Genomic DNA, 27,168 nt, shown 5'->3' on the forward strand with positions numbered 1-27,168 from the left:
ATGTCACCTTGGTGACTAGTTGGCATTCAAAGCCTCTTTCCTCCCTCCCGCCCCGGCTCTTCAGGGCAGCGGGGAGCTGGAGCAGGACGGAGATGTAGGGGAGCACCTTCACAGTCAGGCTGGTAGAAACACAGAGGCTCTGCCTTCTCCTGTGTCTGTCCCCAAGGAGTGCCCACACTTGTGGCCTGGGTTGCCCCCAGTGAACATATGACGTGTGTTCTGAGAACACCCCCTTCCTGGCCCAGCAGGCAAAAGAGCAAAGCCATCTGCAGACTCGAAATTTAGGAGGCAGTCCTGCAGGAATCTGCTCCCGACTGGTAAGCCAGCCTTTCAGCCCAGACTAGGGACCAGATCTGGATAAAGAAGGTTGACCACAACGAGGGGCACACACCTTTGCATGCCCGCAGGGTGTCCCTGCCAGGGAGGGTCACACCCACCTTTGCCTTCCTCCATGCATTGGAAGCACAGCATATCTTTTTATTTTATTTTAAATTTTTTAAAAGATTTATTTATGCATACAAGAGCCGGGGTACAGGCCACATGAGCAGGAGGGTGAGAGGATTCACCAGAGACAGAGCAGGGAACAGAGACAGGCAGAGACAGGCAGACTGAGGAAACATACTGCTGAGGGGAGCAGCAGGCGAGACAGGAGAGGTCTGTCATGCCATGTGGGATTCTCGCTGGCTAGCCGGGATTGAACCTGCACTGCAGAGGCTGCGGACAGCTTCACAGTGCTGCGCTCAACCGCCTGCACCACCAGGGGAGGCCCCACAGCATATCTTTAAGTCAAAATAACTTTGAACCAGAATCTCCCCCTCAAGAAAAATGACACTTTTTATGCCAGTGACTCACTATTCCTACCTACATAAAGAAAGTCATGCTTGTCATTGTTGGGACAGCTCTCACAACATTCCATCCGCTGGACAGCTTCCCAGGTTCGAGCCCTCACTCTGATTATCTAGTGAACTCTTTGTCTATCGTGGGGACTTTTATTTCAACGAACACGCCTCAGCCTGATGTTCACATCTCTCTGTGAGGATCGGCTGATCTCCAGAGATTTCTCTCCAGTTGATGCCTCTGAGGTCGGCTTGGAGAGGTTCAGAGAGCGGGGGGTCCTTGGGTTGCCTCTGGGCAAGGTTTCACCAGAGCTCCCCTTTCAGAGGCACTGGCGAGCTTCTCCACGAAACAGAGCCTTAGTTGTTTCCAAAAGGGCAGGCTTATTACAGAATGGGGAGAAGGAGAAAGGACACTTGCAGCGACAGCAGTGGGCAGGAGGCTGCAGTCCTTCACCAGTGCAGAAATTGCCCCATACGGTCTTCTCTGGGGGGGGAGGGAGTGTCACCCCTTTGTAAAGTGTTAACTATTTTAACTTGATTGACTGGACATCTGAAAGGACCCAGAGATTGCCTAATGGTCCTCAATCTCCATATCTCCTCCTCCCCACCTGTCTTAGCACTTGAGGGTTCTGTTTATTTGGTTTATCTAGGTAGAATTGAAAGGACCTGAGGTTTTTACAATGGTCCGCAATTTCCATATCCCATCCCCCAGTATGTGTGATGAGGTTCTTGGAGTGCTGGGTCCTTGGGTTCACTCTGGGAAAGGTTTCACCAGAGCTTCCCATTCTGCAGCAAGCGAGTTTCCCACACAAGTTTCTCCATGAGACAGAGACGGTAGTTACATTTAAAGAACATGTTTATTAGGGAAAGGGACAGAAGAATAATGGACACTTGCATAGACACAAGCGGGTAGGGAAGAGCTGCCCCAAAAGGGACAGGTTTGCTGAGAGGCCTGCATTGTTGCAGGTGGGCGGCCTTGAGGAGAGCGGCCTCCTCTGAGGGAGGTCAGTGAAGATAACTCCCGGCAGGCACAGGTCACGGGCGGCCAGAAAGTTGCTGCCCTGCAGAGGAGAGAGTTAGTGAAAAGAGGCACCTGCATAGTCACAGGTGGGCAGACAGACGGCTGCCCAGAGCCTGTGCAGAGACTGTACCGATATAGTCTTCTGCTTGGGAGGGTCACTCCTTGTGAGCCTTCAGTTTGTTGCTGATTTTTGGGTAACCAGGCAGAATCCAAAAGGGACTGGAGATTCCAGGATAGGCCCAATCTCTATATCTTTACCCTCAGGTCTGTGCTCCCCACTCCTTAGAGTAGTCTGATCCTGCTTGGGTCTCCCGCTTTGTGATAAGGCTCTGGTGCCTAAGGGTCTGACCTCTACAGCTGGGTTAATGGTCGTGTTATTCCCCTCGACCCCCACCTCCTTGTGAATCAGGTTCGGGTCTTGGGGCACCTCCTATCCAGTCTTTCTATTCTTGTCCTCCATCATGTGCCCAGGGTCTTTTCTATAGCTAGTTTACGACATGTTAACCATTCTACCCCCACCTCCTAACCATTCTACCCCCACCTCCGGCTTCTGGCCTGGCGTGAGCCAGTTTCTGGTCTTGTGATGCCTCCTTCTGAGACATAGGGCAAGTTAGGGTAATTAGGCAGTTTTAGGGACAGTGCAGGAGGGGACCTCTGAAGAGTTTAGGAAGGCTTCAGGGATAAGGACAAGTAGAGGAATGTGTTAGCACTGGCCTGGGTTTCCCTCAGGTGATAAAGGGAGGTAGAGTTTGGGGAAATGGAGAGTGGCTTAATTTATGGACAAATTAGAAGGGCAGCAGACTCCTTTGTCAAAGTGCAGGGATATTTATGCAAGGGGGAGATGAGAAGGGGTCAGCACTAAGACGGGTGGGCGGCAGCCTGTTTTTCTTTTGCTGATGTTTAACTTTCTCTGACTGGGCCATAAAGATAAATCTATCAAACAGGGGGGAAGATGCAACAAATGGGGAGAGACAAACCTGTTAGATAAGGAATGTGAAGATCCCCACTTAGTACGTGTGAGGCCCTCTGGGAACTAACCAATCAGGGAGAGACTGGAATTTTAACATAATGAGGGAAAGAAAGCACATATTCCTGAAGCAATATCCCATACTGGCTCATCTTGGCCCCTCCCAGATACCTTATATCTGGGAGTTTTTCTTCTTTGTCCTTTTTCCTAAAATAAACTTTTCTTTCTAAGACAAGATTTGCTTCTCTCTGCTTACTTATCTGAAAAGTCTGCAAATTCCTTTCTACGGCTTCACGAGACAAGAACTCGTGGCAAAGCGGCAGCAGCAGCTGTTACACACGCCGGCATCACTTCCAAATTTTCTACTCCATCACCTCCGACATCTCAACTTTATATTCTCAAACACAGAGATGACCGGAAGGAAGAGCGGTTACCCCCGCCCCCCGGCCCCATGTCAGAAGACCTTCTGGAAGAATGCTGTGCCTTTCTTTATAAGTGTTCATGTCAGAGCTTCAGCTGGGTCTTTGTGTGTGTGGCTGAGCACAGCCTTTAAGGGGTCAGGGCTGGCTGGAACCCTTTCTTGGGACTGGCAGACCCAAGGGGCTGGGGCAGGGTGGTGTAAAGTGCTAATTCAGTATCGGAGAGGCAGCCTTGAAAATGACAGGGCCCTTAGGAGCGCTGCCTTGCCCTCCTTACTGGTTAACAGCCCTAGCTCTGAAAATGCATGTTTGCCCTTTGGAAATGCTGGGGAAAGTGTTGGACTCAGCAGTTGTGGGCTGGGTTATTGGGAAAACAAGTATCGGCGTCCTGGTGAGATTTTGAAGGACTCCAGAAGAGCCAAAGCTCCCCTGGCCAAAGACCACCACACTGTCTCACTGGACCCCCCGCCCCGCCCCCCAAGGCATTTATCAACATTCTAGATTCCAGAAAGACAAATGGGCTCTAAAATCTAAATTCTAAAAGGACAAGTAGCTCAGCTCTGTGGCTGCGCTGGGAAGGACTGGATTCTGGCTGAGGACCCTCTCCAGCCAGTTCCTCTCCTGAGGTTAGTAGATATTTGGAAAGCGAGGACAGGAGGGTCAAAGCCAGGACTGGGACGAGAGTGTAAAGAGTGGGGAGTGTAAACAGAGTGGGGAGCAGAACAGGTGGATCAGAGGCCCTGGGGGAGAGTCACGGCCCTGGGGGGCGAGTGTAAAGACCTGGGATCAAGAGGTTGATAGTGCTAGGTGAGGGGTCAGAGGTTCCAGGCCCTGTTGAGAACCAAAATCACTGTTGGGAGGTGGGAGAAGAAAATGATCCTCTACCCTCTTGAGGGAGGAGAGAATAGAAACCCCCCCACCCCACCCCAACACATCACTTTTAGGCTCAGTTTCTGGGGAACTGTGAATTAAAATGACAAAAAACAGATTAGCCCGGGAGAAGAGTTTGATTACACACAGAAGCGGTCACCAGTGAGTTACTCAAAGCAGTGGTTACAATTTGGGGCTTGGTTAGGGAATTCACTAAGTAAAGAGGGTGCAGCAAGAGCATATTTCTGTGGGGAGAACAAAGGTAAGAAGTTGGGGAAGGAAGGTCTGAGTGGTCTCTCTGGCTTCTTCGGGCCATGAACCCCCCCAGAGTGGGTGTGAGAGCAGGCTCACGCTCCACGTCTTTCCTGGGAGCAGACCTGTGGCCAGGAGGGACCTGACAACCCTCAGAGAGTTCCCGAAGTGTCGCTTTTAGTCAGATAGGGAAGCCCTGAGAATCTCAAATGTCTACAGTTGAATCTTCACACCAGCTCCGGGTTCGGAGGGGCGCTCACACCACACAGCGTGGCCTGCTCCATAAATGGTTTTGAGTGAACAAATGGAAGGATGAATGAATGAAGGGCAGGCAGGGGCTGTTGCTACTGGGCTCGCTAACAGAGGGATTGGGCGGAGACAGCTCCACATTCTCCTCTCTGTGAGAAGCTGGGCCTCAATAGGCCACCAGCTTGTGGGCGGGGCTGCTTTGTGGCAGGTCATGGGCTCTGCTGGGATGGGGGTGAGTTTAAGAGACACAGGTTTGCAGGAAGAAGTCAGACCTGGTGAGTCCACTACTCTGTTCATTGAGAGAGTTGGCTTTCCCTTTTTTTTTTTTTTAAAAGATTTGTTTATTATGCATACCAGAACTGGGGTTAAGGCCAGAGGTGGGGGGGGCGTGGGGGCGGGGAAGGGGAGGTGAGAGGACTCACCAGAAACAGAATGGGGAGCAGAACAGGCAGATCTACTGAAGTACACTGCTGAAGGGAGCAGCAGGCGAGACTGGAGAGGTCTGCTGCGCCATGTGGGTCAGCTTCCTGGCCAGGGATTGAACTGGCAGCAGATTGATAGCGCTGTGTCTTTAACCCCTGCGCCACCAGGGAAGCCTAAGAGAGTTGGCTTTTTCTTGAAAGAAATGGAAAAATGAATATTTGCTTAGTTCTCCTGGGAGTACTGGCTGAAAGGGGGCTGTGAGTATGAGGAGGAAGCAGCTCCTGCTCAGGTTGGGGATCTTTGCCTAGAAAAGGCCCCAGAACCTTAAGTGAGCTCCTTCCAGCCGGGGCAGGAGAAGGGGGGAGCAGGGGTGGTAGTAGTGGGGTTCAGCCAGGGATAACCCCTGGAGCTGAGTTTGCAGACCACCCTCCATCCTGCCCAATCTGGGGTGGGACCACCCTGTTACAGTTCCAGCCCTCCTTGGATTTGATCTCCAAGAAAGGACTTGATGTTCTTCCGGAAATGACCTTGCCCTGGACACAGGCTTGAGATGGGTTGTCCAGATGTCCAGCTGGCCCGGTTAAAAAGCTTTGAACAGAGTCCTATAAAAATAGAACTTCCTAAGCCATTTCTTCCATGACCTTCCTACTCTGCAGACTGAACACCAGACCAGGTACGGGCCTGGTGTTTTCTACAGTGGATGCAGGTGAGCGCCGAGGAGAGAGGGAAGGAGAGACACACTTTGAATTAATCAAATAAATGTGCCTGGTTAGCAGCTTGGCAAAGGTTCTCGGGAAGGTAAGGTGGGAAGCTGGGGCTCAAATCTACATCCCTGGTCCAAATCCTTCTGTGCAGCCCCCCAATTCTGGGCTGCTGAGACCTCGCAGGCCGCAGGCAACTAGGAGAACCCTGGCTGGTCTGGAGGGTCGAGGAGTCCAGTGTTTAGAAAAGGGGAAGTGAGGGTGGAGGAGCCGCCAGAGAATCAGTGTGGAGAGCAGTAGAACAGAAGCCCCAAGTAAAGTGTGGAAAATCACATAAAGGAACCTCAGAATCTGGCCAATCCCTGCAGTTTTGCCAAGAAAACACTGACATTTGAAAACTGAAAGCTTATTGGTTCCCTGGCCCTGGCCCCTGGCCTCTGGCTCAGAAACAAAAGGGGGTTGTCTGCAACCCCCCCCCACCCCGCCAGGGTGTTTGTGCACAGATTTTGATGTGTGCTGGGGCATCTGCGGAGGGGGTGCGTGTGTGTGGAGGTGTGCATACTGGCTGCTGTGCTGCGCCGGCCTGAACTCACCAGGCTGGAAAGCAGCAGCAGTCCAAGCCAGGAGCTGGTCTGGTGTGGATGGGGTGGGCACCAGGCTCAGTATTATTTCTTTTCTCTTTCAAAGATTTATTTCTTATTTTTTTGTTCATATAAGAACTGGTTAATGAGCCAGAGTTTCAAGGGGTGGGGTGGGATGGGGTGAGAGAATTCACCAGAGACAGAGTGGGGAGCAGAACAGGCAGATCTACTGAAATACACTGCTGAGGGGAGCAGCGGGCGAGGCAGGAGAGGTCTGCTGCGCCATGTGGGTAGCTCCCTGGCTGGGGATCGAACTCGTGCTGCAGAGGCGGCGGAAAGCTTCACAGTGCTGCCACTTAACCCCTGCGCCACCAGGGAGGGCAACCCCCCCAGGAGGACAACACCCCCCGCCCCCCCGCACCGCCCATGCAGTCGTGCAGTGTATTAATGACACCAGTTCTTGTTTTGCTTTCTCATCTGCTGGGTAAAGGCCAGTGTCTCCCCAACCACCACCCCCCAACTTGCTCCACTGCAGGGCATCATGCAAGCTCCCTCCATTTCTCTGAGAAGGACCACATGCTCCTCCCTGATGGTGGAGTGGGGTTGCAGGGTGTGGCCAGGCCATGTCTCTGGATTCAAGTGTCTACTGATAAGCAGGAGCCCAGGTCTGCTCATGAGGCTGCTGCTGTCAGCCACTGGGGATAGGTTGGGTAGGCCCACAGGGCATAGAGGTTTTGCACTCTGGATAGATGCCCAGGATCACAGGGTGGAGGGTGTTTCCATTTTTGGCTTTTTGAGGTAAATCCAGAGCACGTAGCGGCTGTGCGGGTTCACCTTTCCATTAGGCTCTTTGGGGCAGTCCTCTCCCCTCTGGCTCACCCCGTCACCCACCATCATCAGCCAGGCTTATGCCTTTCTCAAGAGTGTTTAAAGATAAGAAAATTAATTTTGGAATAGTCTCATATTTATAGAAAACTTGCAAAGATAGCCCAGGGAGTCCCTGCAGACCACTTGCCAATTTCCCCCTTTAGCATCTGACGTGATCACGGCATACTTGTCACACCCAAGCAGCCGTGGTGGATGCACTCCTGTCCCCCTACCTGCTCCCCGCCCCACACTCCTCTGTTCCCAGGGGACACCCAGGATGCCCTATTACCTTTTGTTGCAGTGCCACGTACTCTCCCCTGACCTGCTGATGCCAAATGCCGGCCTCAGTTTCCCTTGGGCAATAAAGGAAGCAGCATTTGAGGATAAGGAAAGTCATTGAATTTGTAGATAAACTGAGGCAGGCAGCAGACTTGGGAGGTGAATGTGTGAGCTGTGACACCTCCGACCAAGCTCCTGTGATAAAAAGGACTGAGTTATTGATTCATACCATAAGGTGACCCTTAAATGCCTGCTGCTAAGTGGGAGAAAACTGCCCACCACCCTGCCCTTTGGCAGAGGGCGGGGTTATTTATACAAAGGAGTCAAACAAAAGGGAGACAGTGACCTTTTGATATTGGGTGGGCTCAGCTTACTTTGTTAACACTTTGTTAACTTCCTTAGATGTTTAACCTCCTTACAATCCTCTTAGGGATGGCCTTCCTTCTCCTTAGAATGCGAGAAGACAAACCTGTTAAGTGCAACAGATAGGAATGCTTATCCGATGGGGAGGAAGAGAGACCTGTCCTGTTTCACCCATCACCTGACAATGTCTCAGCCTGGCACGGTTTGGCGCGATCTTGACAACTGAGTACAGATCAAGTCTTTGGTAGAACACTTTTGGCTTGTCTGGTGTTTTCCCGCCCACATATGGCTCAGCAGCACATGCATATTTCCATATTCCTTCACCTGTTATAGCGCCATTGTGTTCGATCATAGCAAGTCTGTCTAGTGCTCTACCTCTGGGCATTTTGGACTGTTTTCAAAACCATAAATAGTGGTACTGTTATAGGACAGGGAGAGGGTCAGCCCAAACCCTGCAAACCTGCCTATTCTACATGGGTTCTGCCATCCGCCGCATCAACACAAAACATAGGAGACTTTAATGGGAAGGAACTTTAATTAAACTAGGAAACAATACAGGTAAGGCAAAGAGTCTAGTTTCTAAATAAAGCACCCAAAGTTACCCATCCCCTCGTGGGTAAAAGTCCATCCATATGGGATCGGCCCAGAACAAGGCCCCAAAGTCTACCACAAGTCTAAAACATCTTCCAGTGGGGACCCACAGAAAAGGGTCACAAACAACTGGACAAGCCCGGAAGGAAAAGAGCAAAATCAACATCAAGATAAAAGCTGCCATTGTCACCTCCCCACAGGTCTCACCCACATCTGTGTCACCCAGTCCACGACCAAAAGACAAGCGCAGTTTCTTTACGTGTTTCTAGGCTCCATGCGTCTCCTCCAGGTCTCCTGGCTCCATCCTGCTTCCTTCCTCAGTCTCTTCTGCAGCTTCTCCTCTTCCTGCTCAGCTCCACTCTCTCTTGGGTGGGGCAGGGAACCTCCCCCTTTCCTGGGGACCACCCTGTTGCAGTACTATGTGCATCTTTGTAATTACTTTTTATCTGAGTAATTTCTTTGCCATCAATTTGCCCAAAGCAGGATACCAGGTCAAGTTTTGTGGGTCTCACAACACTCAGACCGCGACTCAGAGAGACTGAACCAATTTGTAGTTCCCCACAGCCCCATCAACTTAGAGTTTTGTCAATTTAGTTAAGTTTCTGGAAGATCAAGTGTGTTCTGTGATTGTGCAGAAGCATGACTAAAAAATAAAGGTACAGCCTGCCATTTGCATGACCGAATATCTGAAAGTTTTAAAGTTTTACCTGTTTAATGTGATCTATGATATGTCAGAAAACTGAACCAAATCTTGAAGTGCTGTGATGTTCTACTGCTGGTAAGAAAGTGTTCAGGCTGAGGAGATACCACCCCATGAACTCTGAGGATCAGATCATCCAAGAAAATCTCCTCTTTCTTTGGCCCTCCGTCCCTCTGTTAAGGTCTATGTCAGCTCCAGGTCCCAAAGCTTAGGTCTTTTGTTTACTGTCTCGGTAAGTTTAGCCAGCACTTCTTATACTAGCTGTACTTTCACCTCACCTGGGGAGCTTCAAAACAAACCCATAGACCTCCCTGGTGGCGCAGGGGTTAAAGTCCCAATGCTATCACCAGCCACTGGACATGAGTTGGATCCCTGTCCAGGGAGCTGACCCACATGGTGCAGCAGTGTATTTCAGTGGATCCGCCTTCTCTGCTCCCTACTCTGACTCTGGTGAATCCTTTCACCCTCCCCCTTCAACCCGACCTGTACCTCTGGCCTGTACCCCAGTTCTTGTATGCATAAATAAACAACAGCAACAAAAAACATGCTGATTCCCAGACTCCATTCCAGGGATTCTGTTTTAATTACTTGGGAATGAGGCCTGATCACATGTGCTTTTGAAAAGCCTCCCAAATGATGCTAATGTCCGGCCAGGGTGTCTAATCACAATGCTCACCCCAGTCAGCACTCCCTAAGTGTTTGTTGAGTGACTCAAAGATTGAATGTACCCTAACTGGGAAACAGCACTTGTGCCTGGTGGGTGGCAGAAAGCTGGTTGAGTGTGGTCAGGAACTTCTGCAAGCATCAGTGGCCATGACCAGCAAGGGTGCTGTGCTGACAGCCCTTTCTACTGGCCACCCAAGACAACGTGTAAAGACTTACATTTTAGTATCTTCTCATTCATTTTTTTTTTTTTAAAGAAGTCCATTTTTTTTTAAAATTTTTATTTATTTATACAAGCACTGGGTACAGTCAGAAGCACAGGAGGGTGAGAGAATTCACCAGAGCCAGAGCGGGGAACAGAGCAGGCAGACTGATGAAGAAATACACTGCTGAGGGGAGCAGCGGGCGGCAGGAGAGGTCTGTTGCGCCATGTGGGACCCTCACCCGGTGGGTAGGAATCGAACCGGTGCTGCAGAGGCTGCAGGCAGCTTTGCAACCCAGCGCTCAACCACTGCGCCACAGGGGAGGCCCTTCTCATTCATTTTTATGGCTGATGGCTGCTCACCGTATTCGTGCGTACCTGGTTTATCCATTCGTCAGCTGAGGGACACTTGGGTCGTTTCCAACTGTTGGCGATTAATAATGTTGTGAGGAATATCCATGTATAAGCCTTTGCACAGACATTTGTTTTCAGTTGTCTGGGTGTAGCTAGGAGGAGCTGCGGAGTCCTAGGGTAACTGGGACTTTCCTAGGATCCCTCAAGCTGTTTACTGTGACCGCCTCTGTCCATCAGCAGCATGTGAGGTTCCAATTTCTTTACAGTCTCACTAACACTTGTCAGTTAGTGAGTTTTGATTATAGTTATCCCAGTGGGTGTGTGAAGTAGTATCTCACGGTCTTGAGGTCCATTTCGCTGATGATTCATGATGCTGAACAACTTTCCGGTGCTGATGGGCCATTTGTAGATCTTTGGAGAAATATCTATTCCAATTCTTTGCCCATTTTAAAATTGACTTGTCCTTTTGGTGTTGAGTTCTGGGTTATTGAGTATTCTGGATATTTTACCTGCACAGACAGGTGATGTGCAAATGCTCCTCTCACTGGAGCTGTCACTCAGCCTCTGTGAAAGTGTCCTTCCACATGCAAAAGTTTTAAATTCTGCTTCAAGGGCAGAGTGCTGTCAAAGGCCTTTGCCTGGGGGTGGGGAGCTTCTGCAGAATTTGGGGTCCTCAGCCTTTGCCACTTCCTGCAAATCCTCAAATATTTTGATCTAGCCCTTTACAGAAAAAGTTTGAGAGTCCCTTTATATTTATTATTATTTTTTAACTTTTACCACTTCAAAGGATGCAGCGATGGTCCCCTCGCGCGGGGGGTGGGGAGCTTCTGCAGAATTTGGGGTCCTCAGCCTTTGCCACTTCCAAGGGGCTCGCCATGAAGCTCTGTGAAGTGGAACCAATGTACCCTCCCCCTCAGCCATGCCTGCCTGGGCCTGCTCCCCAGCCTCCACCAACCGCGTTAGTCACTCGGGCCTCGCCAACATGATGAGTGAACAGGACACTGCTCGTTTTCATGAGCATTTTTCTTATTGTGAACAAGGTGCAGCATCGTAGTCTAAAGCGGAAAAACAACCCCACAACTCCTGGGCCCTTCCTCCCCTGCGGGGAAGCCTGAGGAACTGAGGTCGGCCCCACCTTCCCGGGCGAGAGAGGGGGCGCGGCGGGCGGGAGGCGCGAGCCGGCGACCCTCGGCTCCGCTGCTTCCCGGCCCGGCCCGGGCCGCGCTGCGAGGCCGCCTCCGGGGCGGGCCGGGGCGGGGCGCGCGGGCGGGTGGGAGGCGCCGCCTGCCTGATTCCCGATTTATTCCGTGCAGGAGGACTGAGCGCCCCGCGATCGGAGCCGCCCGGGCCGGTGCGCGCCCGCTCCCGCAGCATGCCCGGCCCCAGCCTGCTGACCGCGCTGTGCGGCGCGCTGCTCTGCGCCCCCGGCCTGCTGGCCTTCTCGGGTGAGTCCCCGGCCGCCGCTCGGAAGCTCGCGGCGCCCTCCCTGCGCCGCCTGTTTACAAACTTGGCCGAAGAGCCCGCGCGGAGGGCCGGCGCTCCCGCTGCGCCCCGGCCCGAGGCGGGGGTGCGCCCTGCTTGGCCCGCCCTTCCGCGCGGGGGCTCGGGCCGGAGAGGGAGGCGGCAGCGTGCTCTGGGCGTCGGGACACGGGGTGACAGCCCAGCGCCCCCCACCCCCCGCCCGGAGGTGGCTTGCACATAACAAAGGAACCGCTGTGCAAGGGCCTCGCTTTTCCCATCTGTGAAATGAGGCCACTGGGCGGTGCCTGCCCTCGTGCGCGGTCCCCACAAGTTGCCAGGACTCCAGGTGGCGAAGTCTCTGCCGCCCACTTCCCCCCGCAGCTCGTCCCGAGCCCCCGCGGCCGCGCGGCTCCTGGAGGTTTTGCGCCCCCACCTGTGGTTGGGTGTCCGGTCTGGGAAGAGGCGGACGGGGTCGGTTTTAGGGACCCAGCTCGCGGCGGGGCTGGGAGGGGCCGGGGCCGGGGAGGGACTTGAGAAAGGACCGCCTCCCCGGGCGCTGGCCGAGCTCCCGCGGCCTTGGCCTGCCCGGTCTCCTCGCGTCCTCCCCCGCCCTCCTGCGCGCTGGGCCCGGGGGTGGCGCAGCCCCTTCCTCGCGGGGCGCGCTGTCCCCTGGGGCTGGGCAAAGGGTGCCCCTGGGCATGGGGAAGGCCAGGACTCTGCAGGCACCGGCCCGATCTTTTTCTCCTAGAAATAGGATTGTGTGCAGCCCGCCGGGCGGGCACAGCAGCCGTGGGGGGGCGCAGCCCCGGCTCTGCCCCCAGTGACCAGTCCGACCCCAGGCCTGGACCCGGAGCCAGGTCTCGGGCTCCCGCGCACTTGGAGCCACCTGGCCCTGCGCAGTGGCCCTGAGACAGCTCAGTCTAAATACTCCCCTCCGCGCCTCTCTGCCCCACAACCTGAGTCCGGGCCAGATGTCCCTGGGGAAACCTCCCGAAGGGCAGGACCCTGGAACCACAAAGGTGATTTTGTAGGAAAGGGGACTGGGAAGCGCTGAGCGTTGCAGGTGAGTCCCTCTAAGTCTGCTGGCAAGGGGCCCCTTTCACTTTCCCTGTTTTCCCCTGCCTCCTCGGACCTGGCCCCTGCAGGAGAGGGTGCGGTTGGAAGGCGGAGGGAGAGGAGTTGGACTTTGCTGGAGTTAGATCCCAGGACTCTGGTCGTTCATTCCCAGGTGCTTGTCTGTGGCTCCTTCTGCCTGCTGCCTGTGGGTCAGGGGACAGGATTAACCTGCTATTTAAAGCCAATGACTAATAGCTCCTTGGGAGCCGCCTTAAGTGCTGGAGCAGGCCTGAGCTTAGAAGACTCCTGGGCTCATTACTGGTGCTCCCTTCCCTGGAGTGCTCCCTTCCCTGGAGCCCCTTCCCTTCCGTGGACTCTGTGACTGGAATTTCTGGAGGGCCGTTGGGATCTGCAGGGAGGACGGAAAAAGATTTCTTTAATCTCACCCCCAAATGACGGGATGGGTGTGGGGACTAGGTCCCGGGGCCACCGTTCCCAATGCTGAGGTCCTGGATGCTAAGGTCTGGGATGCTAAGGTCGGTTCAATGCCCCCAGGGTCTGACAAGAGGCTGGCACAGGCTGAATCTGCACCTCTGTGTCCAGACCCCCAAGCAGAGCCCTGATAGCCTCTCCAGTCCTTCTGTCACCTCCAGCCTCTGCCTTTCCTCCTCACCCCTTATCCTGACTTCCCCTCTCGGTCCCCTCTGGGATGCAAGCTGGATCTCGCACCTCACCACTCACATCACCTGCCACCCAGCCAGCGGCCGCCCAGCGCCCACCACCCACCTATCAGGTGGAGGGGTCTTTGTTGTGTAGCTATGGGAGCCTCGAACCCCAGCGGGGTCCTCTTTGGCGGCCTTTCTGCTGGCTTCCTTCCCAGCAGAATGGAGTTGGAAATGGCTCCCATCTCGAGAGCGAGGATCTTGACTCTTTCCCTGGTGGACAAGGGTGGGAGCTGAGGCCCGTCAAGGGCCCCAGGGCTGCAGGGTGATGTCCGAAGACCTTTGCAGCACCTGGCGCCCAGTCTCTGACTCCAGCGCACCTGTGCTCTGTGCTTCCGTTTCTCTCTAGAGTGCTCCTTCCCCGTCCCCCCCTCTGGATTTACATGTCCCTGCGTGAATGCCCCTTCCTGGCAGGAACCACTCTGGGTGCCTACGTCACCTCTTGACTGGTCACTGTTTCCCGTGGCTGGTGGGGCTGCCCTGGGGCTGCGCTGGCGCTTGTCTTGGGGCTCAGCTCATCCATGGTTGTTGGCCCCCAAGTAATTACCAAATGAACGCCGTGTCCCCCTGAGTCAAACTCCCATTGCAGGTGACTTCTGTGACTCGAGCCAGTGCCTGAATGGAGGGACCTGCTTGCTGAGCCAGGACAGAGCCCCCTTCTACTGCATCTGCCCCAAAGGCTTCGCAGGCCTCATCTGCAATGAGACTGAGAAAGGTACTGCCCGCTGTTCCTCACTGGCTGCTGGCGCCTCTCCCCATCTGCCGGCCAGACTCTCCCAAAGTGGCCGTGTCCCCTGCCTGCCTGAGCCAGCATTTTCCTGGAAACCCCCAGGCCACATGTCCAGCTGGCTGCTTCCTCTGTTTGGGGGATGCACCTCTACCTGCCGCATCTTGGCTCTGGCTATATCAGGCAGATGGGGAGGGGAGAGGAGTAGGAGTAGACGGCCCAGGCTTGAGTTTGGGTAGAGGGTTCTTTTTGGCTGGGCCCATTTGTTGCTGCCTGTGTCCGTCCCCAGCTCCTTGCTGATCACCTTTCACTTCCCTGCTCCCCCAACCTCACTGCCCAGGTCCCTGTTCCGTAAATCCCTGCCGCAACAATGGCGAATGCCAGGTGTTAGAAAATCGAGGGGATGTCTTCGCCCAGTACATCTGCAAGTGCCCTCGTGGCTACACAGGCGCCCACTGTGAGACCGGTGAGTATCAGGGCACTGCCTCCTTGGGCCAAGCCCCGATGGCAGGGTCTCTGGGTGACTTTGGGTGGCATGGAGCTCAGCTGGGCCAGAAGGTGGGTTGGGGTCCTGCAGTCCCCCTAGGGCTCTTCCCACCTGGCCCTCGATCCCTGGACTACAGGGAAGAGAGGGTGGCAGTGCCCCGGAGGTCATGGCGGAGCCGTTTCCTGAGTCACCTTGAGCCAGATACACAGTGTGTGGCTCATCCAGGCTTCTCTGTCCGGGTCCCAGGAAGTCCATTAGTCAGGCCTGGATGAGGGAGCCTGACTGTTTCTGGCCATGTGTGCCCTGTGGCCTCATTTTGAAACTTGAAGGAGGGAGAGGCCTAGGCAGGCAGGGCCAAGCCCTTGCTGCCAGGCGGGGCTGGCTCTTGGGAGCGCGGAATGCACAGAGGGGCTGGCCTGCTTGTGCTCTCCTTGCCACCCAAAGGCGTCAGTGTCTCCCCGCGCTGTCTTCTTTTCCGGCCCAGCAGCGTCCTCCCACCAGCCAGAACTCTTCCCCACCTGCTGTGGGCTGTGCCTTCTTCCAGGGATGTGGGGGGGCCTGATTTCTGACACTGAGCATGGCAGGCCGGCGCAGGTGGCTCAGGAGGCAGAGGAAGCAGGGCCGGGGCGGTGGTGTCTCTGAGGTCTGCAGACCTACAGGAGGGAGGACCCTGCTTGGTGGGGTGGGCCTGGGACCCTGGGAGGGTCCTGAGGAGGGCAGGTGCCCTCTCCTCAGAGGGGCCTTCGCCTCAGAGGGGCCCTCGCCTCAGAGGTGCTGCCTGTGCCCTGGGCCACATGTCTGCCTGGGGCCCGGAGGCCGGTCTGCTGGCGATCTTGGGTGGAGGAATGTATGTGGGGGTGGGGGGAAGCCTCCAGGTAGACAGCCCTGGTGGGCCAGGTGGGCCCACTAATTACTGTGCAGGAGCCTAGGTAACCACGGGGTGCTGGAGTTGGAATTAGCCAGCCAGCCTCCTGCTTCCCGGCCTGGGGTCTGTCCTTCCCCGGGAGGTAGGCAGCAGCTGCAAAGGTGGGGACCCCCAGGGGGACCCCCTTGTTTATTATGTGGTGTGTCTCCTTGGAGCACATAAGGGATGTGAGGACAGTCTAGAGGTAGTCCTATGTTCTGAACATTTCCCGGCCCCTGGCTGGCTCTGAGCTCAGGGGTGCGGCTTCATTCTCCCCAAGAATGTCATAGAACCCAGCTCTTTGTGAGTTTGGGGTGTCGGGGAAAGCCTGGCTCCATCTGAGGTCCAGGAGCACAGCATGGCGGCCGCATAGGCTGTCCACTGCCTTCCTGTCAGCGGGCCCGTATTTGTCCTCAGCCCCCAAGACAACTTCTGCCAGTGGGATTCTAGAAAACTCCAGGCAGGCTTGCTTGTTGCTCTCTGCGCGAGAGTGCACTGTTTGCTGGGGTCCGACATGCCCCTTCTCCAACACATCACCCTGGGGAGCTGGGGATGAGCTGGGCGTGTGGTCCCCCAGGTGGGGCACCAAAAAAACAGTCATGCTGGCCTTCTTTCCACCAGCTCCCGCCTGCACCAGCCCCCAGCCCACCCCCAGCCCCTCCCCTGCCAGCCCTTCCCCACACCCCCCTGCCCGGCATCAGCCCAGCCCTGCTCCAGAATAACGGGCTGCTCCATGCCTAGTAAAGATGGCCCCTGCCCTGGGGATGGCCGGGCCCTTCTCCCCAACTGGGTGCTTGTTCTGGGCCCCTCCTCTCAAGCCCTCATGGCCACGTCCTGGTCTCTGCTCTGGGTCATCTCCAGAGGCCATGGTCTGCCCTTATGCCCCTGCCTGGGCGTGCCCTGACAGCCCCCCTCCCTGCAGTCTGCGCCATGCCGCTGGGCATGGAGTCGGGTGCCATCAGCGATGGGCAGATCTCCGCCTCGTCCATGCACTTGGGCTTCATGGGCTTGCAGCGCTGGGCCCCGGAGCTGGCCCGCCTGCACCGCACGGGCATTGTCAACGCCTGGACAGCCAGCAACTATGACAGGAACCCCTGGATCCAGGTGCGGGGCCTGGTGGGAGGGGGCATGCTGCCTTTGGGGTCCCCACAGTGGGCTCGTTACTGGGGTCAGGTGAAGTATCTGTAAGTGGAGAGCAGTGTTGGGGACCCTGGAGTGTTAGGGGAGCACTGTTGGGGGCCCTGGAGGGGGAGCAGACCCAGGCTGGGGAGGGCCCCTAGTGCCTGGTCCCTGTGGGGTCCCTCCCTGAGAGACAATGAGAGAGCCTCCCTCCTCGGTCCTGCTTGGGCTCCCCCACTCTGGATGTAGGGTGGAAAGACCCCCAGATATAAGGTACTGTTTTCCTCACACGGTCCAGGTAAACCTGTTGCGGAAGTTCTGGGTGACTGGTGTGGTGACGCAGGGTGCCAGCCGCGCGGGCAGCGCCGAGTATCTCAAGTCCTTCAAGGTGGCCTACAGCATCACTGGCCACAAGTTCCAGTTCATCAAGTCTGCAGAGGGGTTAACAGACAAGGTGAGTGTGGGGAGACCCAAAAGGTCCAATGACCTGTCGAGGGTTGCTGCATAGGCAGGAGGAGCTGGGATGTACTTTGAGCCTTCAGGACTCCCATGTACAGCTGCACAAGTTGTACACTGCTCAAGGATGTCACTGCTGAGGGAGCCGCAATTGCAACAGCAGTTGTTAGTGCGCTTCTAGTTGTGGACAGAGTTTTGCTAATAAAGTATCTTGGGAAGGGAGCACCTTTTCCTATTGTGCACAGAGGCACCCCACGGATGACAGGTGGCCCCATGTGGGAGACGTGGGTTTATGCCCAGACTTGCGGTGTCCACAGTGGGTGTGAGAAGGGGAGTGGGTTGAGGGTGCCTGGGTTGATCTGCTCCTCCTCTCTTCCTCTTCCATCCAGATATTTTTTGGTAACACGGACAACAATGGCTTAAAGATCAACCTGTTTGACACCCCGCTGGAGGTGCAGTACGTGAGGCTGGTGCCCATCATCTGCCACCGGGCCTGCACCGTCCGCTTTGAGCTGATTGGCTGCGAGTTGAACGGTGAATGAGGGGACTGTGGTCAGTCCTGGTGGCCTTTCCTGCCCCCCTTTTCTCAGCCAGGGTGAGCTGGGGAGGGTGGCAGCCATCCTGGGGCCTGGGGCCTGGGCTCACGCAGGAAGGGCACAGAGGGCACAGAATGTTAGCAGCCCGCCCAGGCGTGCTCCACCTGCCGAGCCCCAGCCTTCTTCCTCCTGGCCCAGAACAAAAGACACCGCTTGGGTTTTAAGGTCTGTTCACTTACCCGGAGTGGTTCCTTGAGCGTCTGCAGCCGGCAGTGCTGGTTCTGATTCGTCGATGCCGGTGCTACTGTTATAGGGCAGCCCCGATACTGAATGGGTTGCCTGGCTGTGGGTCCTCACCCGCGTGCTTACAAGGGACTTATGAATACTCCACTACAGGCACACACAAAAGGTTAATAAAAGGTTTATTTACAAGGGAAAAGGAAATAAGGAAAATGTACAACTCAGGGAGAAAATAGGGAAATAAAGACTTTAATGCGTCCTACCCGATCTGCCGACCTGGAAACCCAAAGGCACTCTCCGAGCTGGCCGGATGCTGCGAGGTGGCGGAGAGCCAAAATGGGGGACCCCTCCAAAGCCCACGTGTCTGGCTTTATACCAACCTGGCTGCATAACCCCACCCTCAGGTCCCAGCCACCTTCCCTTGGGTGGGGATGGGATTTGGAGTTCCCAGTGTCTTTGGCTTTGGCCTGGGGTGGGGGTGGAGTCCACAAAGCCTGTATGGAATTAGCTTTAGGACAGCCTTTTCCCCCTAACAATTGGAGGCAGAAAGGTTGGTCACGTTGTGTCTCTGCTGTTTCCTGGGGTCTGGATCATGGGTGCCCAGTGAAGACCTGATGAGTAGCATATGAGCGAATTGAATGAATGAACGAGGAAGGTGAGGCCGGATAAATGATTTCTTGAGGGCACACAGCCAGTAGGTGTTGGAACACTTGATCTAGAATCCTGGGCTTTTGCCGCCACCCATCCATCCAGTGCTTCCCAGCAAACCTCTAAGGAGAGGAAATGGGGGCTCCTGGGGTCTTGATTCTGGAGCTGCTGCGTCCTGTTGCGCTTTCCAGAGAGCTTCCCACATGGTGGGATAGGTGTCCAGAAAGGGACAGGCTTTTGCTGAGCAAGGAAAACCTCACATTGGAGAGGTCAGGGTGCAGGCCCTACTGACCACGCGGCCCAGCCCCACTGCTTTCTGAATTCTGGGTGTCTCCTCTCTGCGGCCACAGTTGCCACCTGCTGGCCACCAGCGGAAGTGTAGGGCTTGCTGGCAGAGGGGGAGCCAAGTAGAGGGGAGCCCTGAGGGAGTACCTCTGAAGACCTGCCCTCTGCCCCACCCATCTCGGTGGCATCTTTTCCTGTATCCCGCATTGGTACCACGCAGAACCCCATGAGCTGTGTTTTGTGCCTGGCGGGGTTTAGTCTTTATGAAAAGTAGGACCCGTACTCTTTCCCGCTCCACCTCTTGTGGGGTAGACTTGGCCTTCTGCTCAGGAAATTTCAGGGATTGGTGAAGGAAAGAGGCAGATCTGGGGCCCCCACTCTGGGCTCCTATCCCTGGAGTCCTGGTCACCCCCCGACACAGTCTGCAGCGGTGGCTGTCACACTTGTGTGCGTGAGCCCAGCACTCCCTCTGAGGCCGAGAGGGGGCGAGGCAGCAAGCCTCTGGGAGGTGCAGCGCCCAGTCTGCTCCTGGCCTGGACTTCAGTCCCTGGGGGGCATCGCAGTTGCTGGAGGGAGTGTGGGCAGTTGCTGGAGGGAATGCCGGCATGTACATGCATGTGCACTGGGCAGGGTGCAGGGCTGGGCGTTCTTGGGCAGGTCTGGGTCGCAGGCGGCACCCTGTCCTGCTGGAATGGGCTTGTTAATGCAGTAGACATTTTTTTAAAAAGATTTATTTATTTACGCATACAAGAACTGGGGGGTTTGGGGGGTAAGAGGATTTGCCAGAGACAAAGAGGGGTACAGAATAGGCAGATCCACTGACATACACTGCTGAGGGGAGCAGTGAGGAGACAAGAGAGGTCTGCTGCACCATGTGGGTAGCTCCCTGGCCAGGGATAGAACTCGTGCTGCAGTGGCTGTGGACAGCTTGATAGCGCGGTGACTCAACCCCTTGCGCCACAAGGGAGGCCCACAGTAGACATTTCTGAGGGTGTTTATGAAGCTGCTTGTGAGGGTCTGGCCCTCGGGGACACTGCCAGCGGATCCCTGCCCATCTGAGACCTAGCTGGGGCTGGACACTAGCTAAGGGGCGATGGAGATGGGCTAGCAGGAAGGCTGGAGGGTAAGGCGTGAGGGCGACTTAGGGGGAGGGTGGGATGCCATGGGGACTGACTGCTCTGTTGGGGTGGGCTTTGAAGGAGGCTGGAGTGATGGAGTGCGAGCCTTGGAAAAAGCTTTGCAGGTGGGGAATGGGTGATGCAGGGCTGGGGCCTGTGAAAGGATGGAGGCTGGCGGTGGGTGAGGAGGCTGGAGGGAGGGAGATGGGCCAGCCAGCCCAGGCAGGGCCGTGTGGGCCGGGGAAGGATCTGGGCCTTGTCCTCCGGACCAGCGGCCGCCATGTGGGGAGTGCTAGTGTCCCACCCTGCGCACCAGCACGCATCTGGGCGGGCCATGACAGTGGAGGTGTTGCCGTGGCCTCCTGGTTGCCGTGGCCTGCTGTTTCCCGTTCGTGGGGCTGGGGCCCGTGCTTGGTGGTGACTGGCCGGAGTGAGTGCCAAACCACTGAGATGTTGTAAGGAATGTCTTGACCGTATTCGCAGGACTTGGGTATGGATGGCAGCTGTGTCCCACCCAAGACAGGTGGGCAGGGCAGGCTTCTTGGAGACGGTATCTCATAAGTCAGGTCTCGAAGCGGGGCAGCAGGTGGGCTGCCCTGGAGTGAAGGGCGGAGGGCAAGTCAGGGTGGGGTGGGAGCTGTGGGCCGCTGGCCGAGGCCAGGAGGGGTGATGGGCCGACTGTGAGAGAGGAACTGGGTCTCTGCTGGCTAACAGTTGGGGCAGGACGCAGAGTTCCGGTCCCTCAGGATCTCGTGCCCACTCTTACCCGGGGGCTGAGGGCCTGGATCTGATGATGCCCCCTTGCTGGCAGGCTGCACCGAGCCCCTGGGCATGAAGGACAACACCATCCCTGACAAGCAGATCACGGCCTCCAGCGTCTACCGGACCTGGGGCCTGAGCACCTTCAGCTGGCTCCCCTTCTACGCGCGCCTCGACAGGCAGGGCAAGTTCAACGCCTGGACTGCCCAGAGCAACTCCGCCTCTGAATGGCTGCAGGTGGGTGTCAGCCTCTGGGCCATAGGACTTGGGGTCATCAAGAGGGAGTGTCCTCAAAGCCTTGTTTTTCTTGGCTTTGCTTTTCTTCTTTCCATGTGCACCTGCCCCCCAATTCTGTATCTCCAGTGGGGCGAGGAGGCCCTGCCCCAGTGGAGAAGGGGTCTCCATGTGCGTGGGTAGGATGTGAGGCTGGGTGACCAGGCTGTGCCTGGGGACCACCTGGCAGGAAGGAGGAGGAACCCCTGACCCAGGCACCTCGGGGTGTCTGCCGGGCCCAGACTTCCTGGAAAGTGGGAACCCAGAGCCTCACCTGTGTTGGAGACAAGGAAACAGTCCCATGGGTGCCAGCCCTGGCTCTCCTGCTGGTCAGCAACGAGTGAAGTTTGCAGTCTGGGTCTTGGGGTGGCTGTCATGGCAGCCAGTAGGGTCCCCAGGCTGGTCAGGACCTGGGTGGTAGGAGGTCTGCTGGATCGTCCCCCAGGCCTTGGACTGCCCTCAGGGGGCCTCGGGAGTGGTTCTTACCTGCCCCGTGCTCCCTGCACCCCATGCAGGCCCCAGGCAGGCTTGGCTACTTCACTGCAGAGCCTGTGAGGAGAGGGCGGCATTTGTGCCCTTTATAGATGAGGAGACGGAGCCTCTGCTAGGTGATGCCACTTTCCCCAAACTAGAATTCTCGGCCCGGGGCCTGCCTTGTCCTGCCTGGCCGGCCCGTGCGAGTACAGGGACGGGTTGTTCCTCCCCTAGATCGACCTGGGCTCCCAGAAGCGGGTGTCTGGCATCATCACGCAGGGGGCCCGAGACTTCGGCCACATCCAGTATGTGGCCGCCTATAAGATAGCCTACAGCGACAACGGCATGAACTGGACCGAGTACAGCGACCCGGGCGCCATCGACAGCAAGGTGGGTGTCTGTCCAGCTGGTGACTGCAAGGGCGCCGGGCGGGGGCCGCTCCGGCCCTGACACTTCTCTGCCTCCAGATCTTTCCCGGCAACCTGGACAACAACTCCCATAAGAAGAATGTGTTCGAAACGCCCTTCGTGGCCCGCTTCGTGCGCATCCTGCCTGTGGCCTGGCACAACCGCATCACCCTGCGCGTGGAGCTGCTGGGCTGCTAGCCGAGGCCCGGCCGAGGCGCCCGGAGGGCTGGGGTGATGCCCCTGCTCCTGCCCTCCTGGCCTTCCTGGGCCTGCTGCCTCCTCCACCCGCGTCCTGACTAGCTGATGGGGTGGGCTTCTGTCACCTCCCTCCCTCCCTGCCTGTGCCCCCCACCTGCCCCCAGGCCATCACCCCACCCTCACGCATGGTGGGAGCTGGTTAGGTCTGGCACCACACCACTCCCCACTCCAGCCCTTTTCCCACACCCCATGCCCTCTGCTGGAGGCTGGCCGAGGTGCCAGACTGGAGATAAGAGCCTCCTGCCCCAGCCTCAGGCAAGATGCTGCTTCCCCACCAGCCCCACCCCCCTCCAGACCTTCTGCCCCTTGTCCTGGAGCCTATAAAGAGACAGGAGGAGATGGGCAGACCTCTGGAGAGGGAGGAGAGGAGGCGGGAGGGTGTGGGGTCCTCTGTGCTGGCTCTTTACCCTGAGTACACAGGCAGTTCCCCAAATATATTTATGTCACCCCCACCCCAAATTCTTCCTGTGGTTCTTTGTTGCTCCACTGAAATGGACTTGGGCTATAGTACCCCCTTGGCGTGTGCGGGCCCCTGCTCCCTTCCACTCTCAGTGCTGCTGGACCCCAGGGTCCTGGTGTCAAGGCTGAGATGGTGGAACCGCAGAGGATGGAGCCACTTGGCTCACCGCCTTCCCTACCCTGGGGTCAGCCCCCTTCCACACTGCACAGCCCTGGGCCCCTGGGTGCTGCCTGACACCCTAAGGTGAGGACCCCAGAGGCTCCTGGCACAGCCTTGCCTCCTGGAAGCTGCTACTGCCTTCCCAGCCCTTACTGGGAAGACGGGCGGTGACTGCTGGCAACTTCCCCCCTTGGCAATTTCTGTTTTCCTGGTAACTGGGGCAGTGGGTGAGGGAAAGGACTGGGCAGCTTTTGCAGCTGTGGGGGTCCAGGGTAGAATGCAGTGTGGGAGGGAAAGGTCCAGGCCTCTAGGCCTGGCACATGGGTTCCTAGGATGTCAAGGACAGGTTGGTTTCTGGGCTGGAAGGATGGTTCAGGGGTGGCCCTGTATTACCCCCACACAGGCCATAAGGAATTGGCCAGTACGAGGCAGTGTGGGCCAGTGCCCCAGTGATGGGGGGCGGGGAGGGAGGGCACTGGCACTGTGAGGAGGGACTTAACTGGCTGGAGAAGAGGCTCATGAACCCACTCAGGCCACAAGATGCATTTTCCTTTTTTTTTTTAAAGATTTATTTATTTATGCATACAAGAACAGGGTACAGGCCAGAGGTGCGGGCGGTTAGAGGATTCACCAGAGACAGAGTGGGGAACAGACCAGGCAGACTGACTGAAATACATTGCTGAGGGGAGAAGCAGGTGAGGCAGGCAGGGTCTGCTGAGCCATGTGGGTTTCTCCTTGGCCAGGGATCAATTTGTGCTACAATGACTGTCATTAGCTTCACAGGTTGCGTCTTAAACCCTTGTGCCACCAGGGAGGCCCAAGCTGCATTTTCTGGAACAAACTTTGGGGAGATCTGGCCGCTGGGCTGTCAGAGGGAAGGTGCGGCTTTGGTGGAACCTCATCAGGAATGTAGTATGGAAGTGGCTCCTTCCTGAGAGCTGTCCGTCCCAGGGCTTCTTGGGGGATCAGAAGACAAGGGTGATCTCCCTGGGAACTGGGAGGGGAGGCCTTCCGCCTCTGGCTGGCCCTGTGGCAGGCGGGCTCCAGACAGGGACCTCTTACCAGCCAGAAGACCCCAGGATCCTTCCACCATCTCCCAACACTTCCTTCCTCATCTTTGCAGTCCTGGGTGTTAGGGGGAAAGGATGTCCTGAGCTAATTCCATACAGGCTTTGTGGGCTCCACCCCCACTCCAGACCAAAGCCATCAAGACATTGGAAATGACAAATCCCATCACCACCAAAGAGAGGGTGGCTGGGACCTGAGGGTGGAGTTAAACTGGCAGGTTTAGTATAAAACCAGACATGTGGGCCTTGGGTCTCTCTCTTGGCCTCCTGGCTCTTGGCCAGCTCTCAGCATGCCATTGGGATTCCAGGTCAGCGGAACAGGTAGGATGCATTCATGAGTTTATCTCCTTTTTCTCCCTGAGTTATTCATTTCTTCATTTTCCCTTTCTTTTGTAAATAAACCTTTTATTAACCTTTTGTGTGCACCTGCAGTGGAATATTAATAAGCCCCTTTTTAAGTGTGCGCGGGTGAGGACCCACAGTCAGGCAACCCGTTTTATATTGGGGTTGCCCTGTCACAAGTTTGACGCCCAACATGGTTTCCAAGTTACACCCGTGGTTGACCAGTCCAAAGTAACTCCTTGTGTTGTTCACCATAAGTGCACTAGGTCTGCAGGACACTGGTAAAAGTCTTTGTCCCAGGTCTTGAACAGTTTTTTTTTTTTTTCCCCTCTTGCATACAGCTGTCTGGTCTTTCAACTGCTAGGGGGTAAGGATGTCCTGAGCTAGTTCCACACAGCTTTGTGGACTCCACCCCCGACTCCAGACCAAAGCCATCAAGATACTGGAAATGGCAAATCCCGTCATCACCAAAGGGAGGGTTGCTGGGACCTGAGCATGGAGTTAAGCAGCCAGGTTTGGTATAAAACCAGACACGTGGGCCTTAGGGGGCTCTCTTGGCTCTCTGCTAGCTGGTGCGAGCCAGGCTACCCATGCTGTTTGACAGGGTCCAGGCAGGGGAGAAATTCCTGAAAGGTCGGGAAGCTCCGCAGCTGGCTCCTGCAACTTCCTTTCATTTGTTTATGGCAGTTTTCACAATCTTGGGAATTTTCTATAAAGCTTTAAAATGACATTATGAGTACTGACGTTAATGCTAGTTTCAGTAATGCACACTCCAGCAGTTTAAAAAATGTACATTCCAACATAATTGATAATGTGACGATTACCAATATTTCTCCACATCCCCCGATTTGTAAATCATCTACCATGAGCATTGCTAAAATCTTTAACAAATTATGCTTGAAGGAACTATTGGAACCAAGCCTGGTAGAAGTCCTCACAAGAGGAGGCACTGAGGCGCCCCAGAGACAAATTGGTCTGAAAAAAATGTACCACATACTGTTCCCACAGTAGGGGGACCCATAGTCCCAACAAACAAACTAGGAAGCTGCTTTTTCATCTTACAATGCCTGCTTGACCTTTCTGTAGTTAACTAGCTTGACCACATAAGTCATGCTCTGTCTAGCTCTTGTTTCTAGTTCTGAGAAATTTACTTAAAGAAAAAATGTAATCAGGTTAATCGTAGACTAAGAAATTTGAGTAAAGATTGTGCACTGTAAATAATTTAAAAATAACCTCTAGAGAATGTAAAACTAAAATCCCATGATTGATGATGTAATGATCAAATAACAAATTTCTAATGTATAAATAAAGCTCCACTGAGGCTATCAGTAGGAGATACTTGTCACCCTGATTGTCAGTGTCTCCTCATTCCCTCATTTCCGCTGACGCTGTCCTTTCCTTCGTGGACCCTGCCTTGGCTGGAGCTGGACTCTGGCAGCTAGGTCTCAGCGTGCCATTGGGAGTCCAGGTTGGTGGAACAGGTAGGTCGCATTTAAGACTTTGTCTCCCTCTTTTCTCCCTGAGTTGTACATTTCCTCATTTTCCATTCCCTTATAAATAAACCTTTTATTAACCTTTTGTGTGTGCCTGCAATTGATTATTCATAAGCCCCTTTTAAGCACGCGGGTGAGGACCCACAGTCAGGCAACCCGTTTTATATCGGGGTTGCCCTGTCACAGTTTGGCGCCCAATGTGGTTGACCAAGTCATGCCTGTGGTTGACCAGCCCAAAGTAACTTTCCTTGCGTTGGTTACCATAAGCACACTAGGTCTGCAGGACACGCAGTGTAATCTGTCTGAAGTCTTGTAAAGTCTGCTTTTTCCCCCTTGAGTATATAGCCAAACGTGGCCTCAACCATGAGCTTACACAGTTTTATCCCTAGCTTGAGTTCTTTCAGTTTTTTTCCAGCCTTGAGTTTAAGTAGCCCTTTTCAGTTAAATATTACCACCAGTTTTATAAATGTACATAATTTGATAAAACCTGGTATATGGCACATGATTTTACTTCTGTATACATACATGGGTGGTTTACAAGCCATCCCCTACTTTACAATCTGCTTCTGGGTGTTTGTTTGGTAATGTGTGTGAGCGCCATTTGCTACATTCTTGGTTCTATGAGAGGTACATGTTCTACTTCACATACTGAGAATGTGCATCAACACATTCAGGCTCTTAGCTCTGCAACAACAAATTCAGGCTCTTGATTTAACTATTAAGAGTATGAGGGATGAAAACCGTACTGTTTCTGAGTCAGCTTTAAAAAGCATGCAGGATCAAGCTTTTAAAAGTATGCAGGACAAGCTACAGGCTGCCCTCCATAAATTGGATGTGGCAGAGGCTCAGCTGATGGCACAGAGAAAGGATAAACCTTCCCCTTCCCATGAGGACTGCAAGAGGGCAGAGTAAGAAGAGGAGGAGTATCGTTTGATAAATACATCAGGGCAAAATCCTTCTCCATGTGACAAGGACCCTCCTGCGCAGACTCCTGAGGCTTCACAGCCCCCATTACCCCCTGGGGAGGAAACTAAAATGGCTCCTCCGCACACTAGACACCGCACCCATTTTGGCAGGAAGGGTCACCCTGAGGCAGCACAGTTTCCTCTTTGCCAGATGCTGATGGGTGGCTTGAATGAACATGGGCCACCTGCTGGGTACTTTTGGTCACACCATCCCTTTAGCACCACAGACCTCCTAAATTGGAGGAGCTCTGTCTCCTCATACTGACAGGCTCCTAAGAGGATGGCGAACTTGTTTGCCTCTATCTACCTCTCCCACTGCCCTAACTGGGCAGATATACAGTCTATGCTTCAAACTTTGCTGACTGGACGAGCAGAGAATGGTTTTCAGGAAAGTCAGGGAGGAGGCTCACCGTC

General features: G+C 55.1%; 1 protein-coding gene and 1 long non-coding RNA gene across 2 annotated transcripts; one reads left to right on the plus strand and one right to left on the minus strand.

The window, feature by feature from the left end:
• Positions 1-1,749: 1,749 nt before the first annotated feature.
• Positions 1,750-12,275, minus strand: LOC129145703 (uncharacterized). The gene is made up of 3 exons (XR_008551624.1): positions 12,233-12,275; positions 7,476-7,660; positions 1,750-1,897 (listed from the first exon to the last, which is right to left on the minus strand). It is a non-coding gene; the product is annotated as an uncharacterized LOC129145703 (long non-coding RNA).
• Positions 3,765-25,847, plus strand: MFGE8 (milk fat globule EGF and factor V/VIII domain containing). The gene is made up of 11 exons (XM_037510004.2): positions 3,765-3,869; positions 5,694-5,835; positions 11,652-11,783; positions 14,167-14,292; positions 14,645-14,770; positions 16,618-16,799; positions 17,113-17,268; positions 17,660-17,804; positions 20,909-21,093; positions 21,838-21,993; positions 22,071-25,847. Exons 3-11 carry the CDS (start codon positions 11,711-11,713, stop codon positions 22,206-22,208), a joined length of 1,287 nt encoding a protein of 428 aa, XP_037365901.1. The 5' UTR covers positions 3,765-3,869; positions 5,694-5,835; positions 11,652-11,710; the 3' UTR covers positions 22,209-25,847.
• The last annotated feature ends 1,321 nt before the right edge of the window (positions 25,848-27,168 follow it).

This window comes from Talpa occidentalis, unplaced genomic scaffold (assembly GCF_014898055.3).
Source record: "Talpa occidentalis isolate TD23 unplaced genomic scaffold, MPIMG_talOcc4v2.1 talOcc4.14, whole genome shotgun sequence".
Classification (NCBI taxonomy): Eukaryota; Metazoa; Chordata; class Mammalia; order Eulipotyphla; family Talpidae; genus Talpa; species Talpa occidentalis.